Source organism: Gossypium hirsutum, chromosome A03 (genome assembly GCF_007990345.1).
Source record: "Gossypium hirsutum isolate 1008001.06 chromosome A03, Gossypium_hirsutum_v2.1, whole genome shotgun sequence".
NCBI classification, from domain to species: domain Eukaryota; kingdom Viridiplantae; phylum Streptophyta; class Magnoliopsida; order Malvales; family Malvaceae; genus Gossypium; species Gossypium hirsutum.
The window spans coordinates 81,176,368-81,180,372 of NC_053426.1; the positions used below are offsets into that span (position 1 = coordinate 81,176,368).

Here is a 4,005-nt window from a genome sequence, read left to right on the forward strand (position 1 = left end):
CTTCTCCTTTCTTTCTTTCTTTCTTCTCCCTCTCTTCTTCATTTTCTTTTGTTATTTTTCTTAAAACCCTGATCCTGATCTTCACAAGGCTATTAAATAAGAGTGCAAAATTGTGGCATTGGTGCCACCTATCAGATAAGGGTTACCAGTGCCGCCTATCAGATAAGCACAACCCCTTTGTACCGTTTTTGTATTTGTACAGGGTCGTGTACTAAACCCGAATTTTTCTACAAAGTGGTGTCGCCTATATACATGGCACCACTAATAAAATAATATGTTTTTAAAAAAAATAAAATTTATTAAAAAAATGGTGGTGTCGCCTATGAGAAAGGCACCACCCCCTAAACATACCATTTTGGTATATAGTTATACTGACATACTATTTTGGAATTAAATTTTTTTATATTATTAATGTAAAAAAGCCCCTATTTTACAAAACATTTATTTTGATTTTTTTCTTATTTTAAAAATATATAAAGACCTAATCTTCGAGGAAAGAAAATAATGCAATGTGAAATCTTTCATAAAATGAAAAACTTACAAAAGTTTTTGTTCGTTTTTTTTTCCTACATGGACATGTCATTAGTAACTTTCAAACTTTGGGTGGTCCAAGTGCATTGGTCAAACAACCAAAGTCCTAAAAAATCTAGTCAATGAATTGATAATATGAGGTGAACTAAACCAAGGAAGATAAATTTGTCAATTTCGAATCCCATGGGATATCCAACTTCATCTCTCTCTAATACCCATCAATCCATTTCGTATTCATTTTTTAATCATTTGAGATATATATATATATTGTATTTTTTTAATTTTTTTAAATATATATGTTTTGTTTTTTATTTATACTTTTTAGATTTTTAAATAATTTTTATAATTTTTTTATCAATAAATGATTTTTAATCCTTTTTTTTAAAAACTTTTAAAATGGTTAAAGTACCTTGGAAGTCTCTATTTTTTTAAAATCTTTTAAAATGGTTAAAAAAAACAAATAAGTCCAAATTGTAATAGAGTTAACATTTATTGTATAAAAAATGCCTTGAAAATTACCTTCTTTTTTTTTAAATTGCAGTTCAATTTTAAACAAAAGATTTCATTTACAAAACTCTACAAACTTTAAAAATATTAACAAATGATATTTTTTAAATAGTAAATATTAACTATATTTCAATTTGGTCTTCTTTAATTCGAGAACTATATTGATCTATTTAATAGTATAGAGACTAATTTGATCATATTAAACTTCTTTTAAGAAAATTCATATTTTTAAAACTAAAATTAGGTTAACATTTTTAGAATTAAAAATAAAATGATAATATATATCATATGACAGAAAGCAACATGGGAGGCCGGAATGGAAACAAAATGGAAGGTTAGAGGCTGAATTAACTGAAGAGATATATGGATAAGAGCACACCATTTCAATCATACAGTATAGACTGGTCTTGCAATACAGCTCTGCAATCTAATTTCCCCTACCTTTTCTTTTTTAAAGTATTATTATTATGATGATCCTCAAATTATTTGGGTGAACGAGTGGGACTTGTCGGGTCCCAACTATACTCAACACCTTAATATTGTATGATTTTTTTTCAACTATGGAGGTCGCAACTTAGAAATAATAAACACATTAGGCTTCAATCTCAAAATTACTAAGAATGCATCTTCGCGCAATAAACATTTTTCTTCATTTAAAAATTTCATCCATTTACTTAGTTAAAAATGTACACTTGATCCGTCATATCTTATTATTTCTTTAAACTATACTAATATTTAACTATTTTTTTAAGCAGTGAAGAGACTTGATAGGAATTTCCATAGTATTATGCGATTAAGTTTGGATTGGATTGCACAAGTAAGTTGGGAAAATACATAAAAGAAGTGGATTGCACAAGTAAGTTGGGAAAATACATAAAAGAAGTGCTTAACAACATGATACATCCATTAACGATACAAACCACTAAAAACAACGTTAATTGTATGAGGTTTTCCCCAAAAGCCTAAAGGAAACATTAAACCCAGAAATATCCCTTTGTATCTACAAGTTATGACTATTCAACCCGGGTATTTCTTTCAGCTCCAACTAACTGATAAAAAGAACAAAAAAAAAACAAAAAAGATATAAAAGAAGAACAGAACAGAGCAGATGAAAGAACAGAACTGTGAGCTTTTTTTTGTCTTTGGTTTTAACATGCTTTGGCGACACCATTAGGCTCGGTTTAACACTGAGGCTTTCCGCTTCCCAGCGTGAGCTCCAGATCATCCATTCCTATGTCATGAATCCTCTCTCCTTCCCATGGTTTCACCTGTCCACTCTCAAACTCAAACTCTGCACCTCTTCCTTTATCTTTTACGCCCAAATCATTATGCAAATTTTGGGGAGGCAAAGGTTTCACAAGTTTAAAAAAAGTTGGAGAAGTCGGCACTTGAGATGTAGAAGGTGCAAACTTTTGAAAGCTTATCCATTGTCCAGATTCAACCGTAGATGTATCGGATTCATCACATTCCGGTATAGTAGCCGGGGCATGAAAATGACGGTGGGTAGGACTAGCTGGGGCAGAAACAGCATAAAAAGGGTAGTTAAAAGAGGCCATGGATTCCTTTGCGATGGTTTCCCAGTTGGGAAGGGGCTTAGGATTTCTTGAGGTAGGAGATGAAAGTGGGGGTGTAACAGGGGCACTGTTTGAGATTCTGAGTGGAGGCAGAGATGAAGGAATGGCGTTTCGAAGGAAGGGAAGGAGAGTAGAGGGGTTATTAGCATCAAACCTAGTGGGACTAGGGTAGGAAGAGGAGGAAGGACTGACTTGACATGAAGGAATTGGACTTGGAAATGCAGATGATAATGGACTTGGATTTTGGGATGAAAATAGGGTAATCTTACTTGAGCTTCCACCTATATCTATTGGAGGTGGCTTACATCCCTGAACAAACAATTTCAATTAAAACCCAGAATTTATCAGCACCATAAAAACTCCAACTCAACAAAATCAAAATCAATATCAAACTGAAACCGAACAGATCAAGGGAAAGGAAAAAGCCCGGAAAGCAATTTAAAAAAAATAAAGAAAAAGAAAAAAGAACTAGATCCAACATGAATTAGCACAAACAAATGAGCATTGAAGTTATAAAAAAGAATGCAGTTTCTTTCACAGAGATCTAAGATTGTGAAAAGAAGAGAAGGGTAAGTACGAAACCTTGCGATAAGTAGTGCCATCATCTTCTACGACCCAACCAGCCTCGGAACAAAGAGCCTTGAGGACCTCATTGTTATCACAGTGCTTGGGCAAATTGTAGTTCCCTTGAGCTCTAAGGCCAGTATAAATCTTAGCAGCAATGGCTCTTCTCCTCCTTTCTCTCCTCCTGTTATTCTCCCTCTCCCTCCACGACGGTTTCCTCCTTGGAGCCGGCGTCGACGTCGCCCCATCCGATGTCATCTCTCCCTCTCTCTCCGGCGTGAAGGTGCGTTGTAGAGGATTATAACACCAAACAAAGAAAAAGAAGGAAGAAGTGGAGAAGATCACGAGTCACGAGGAATACGCTTTAGCTTGGGTGGAAACAAAAAAAAAAAACGTTAAAAGAAGAAAGAATCTTTGGGTGTCTCGGTTTCAGACCCAAATGAATACGACGAAAAGGGGAGGGAAATTACATTACACAGTCTATAAATGGTGATGGAGGGCATCAGATCCAAGCCCGTTTTACAAAATAGAAAAGAATTCATTCACTCAGAGAGGTGTGTGTTGGGCTCAAAGACAAATGCAACCCACAATGAATCAGGCCTTGTCTCTATTTCACCAAGTAAGGATACATATATCTTTTTAATCAATATTTATTTTATATGCTTTAACCTCATCTATTTCAAGCTTTTTAATTAATTAAAATTTGAAAATTAAATATTCTCTAACCAAAATTTTTAGAACCACTACTTCGTATGCTTCGATTAAATACATCACTGAAAAACATAAAAAAAAATTAATTCAACTTGATTTTTAGCTTAATTTTATCGGT

The 4,005-nt window shown here is 33.6% G+C and overlaps 1 protein-coding gene across 1 annotated transcript; it reads right to left on the reverse strand.

Moving 5' to 3' along the window:
- Nucleotides 1–1,924: 1,924 nt before the first annotated feature.
- Nucleotides 1,925–3,681, reverse strand: LOC107886311 (protein BRASSINAZOLE-RESISTANT 1). The gene is made up of 2 exons (XM_016810210.2): nucleotides 3,195–3,681; nucleotides 1,925–2,921 (listed from the first exon to the last, which is right to left on the reverse strand). Exons 1-2 carry the CDS (start codon nucleotides 3,432–3,434, stop codon nucleotides 2,220–2,222), a joined length of 942 nt encoding a protein of 313 aa, XP_016665699.1. The 5' UTR covers nucleotides 3,435–3,681; the 3' UTR covers nucleotides 1,925–2,219.
- Nucleotides 3,682–4,005: the final 324 nt, after the last annotated feature.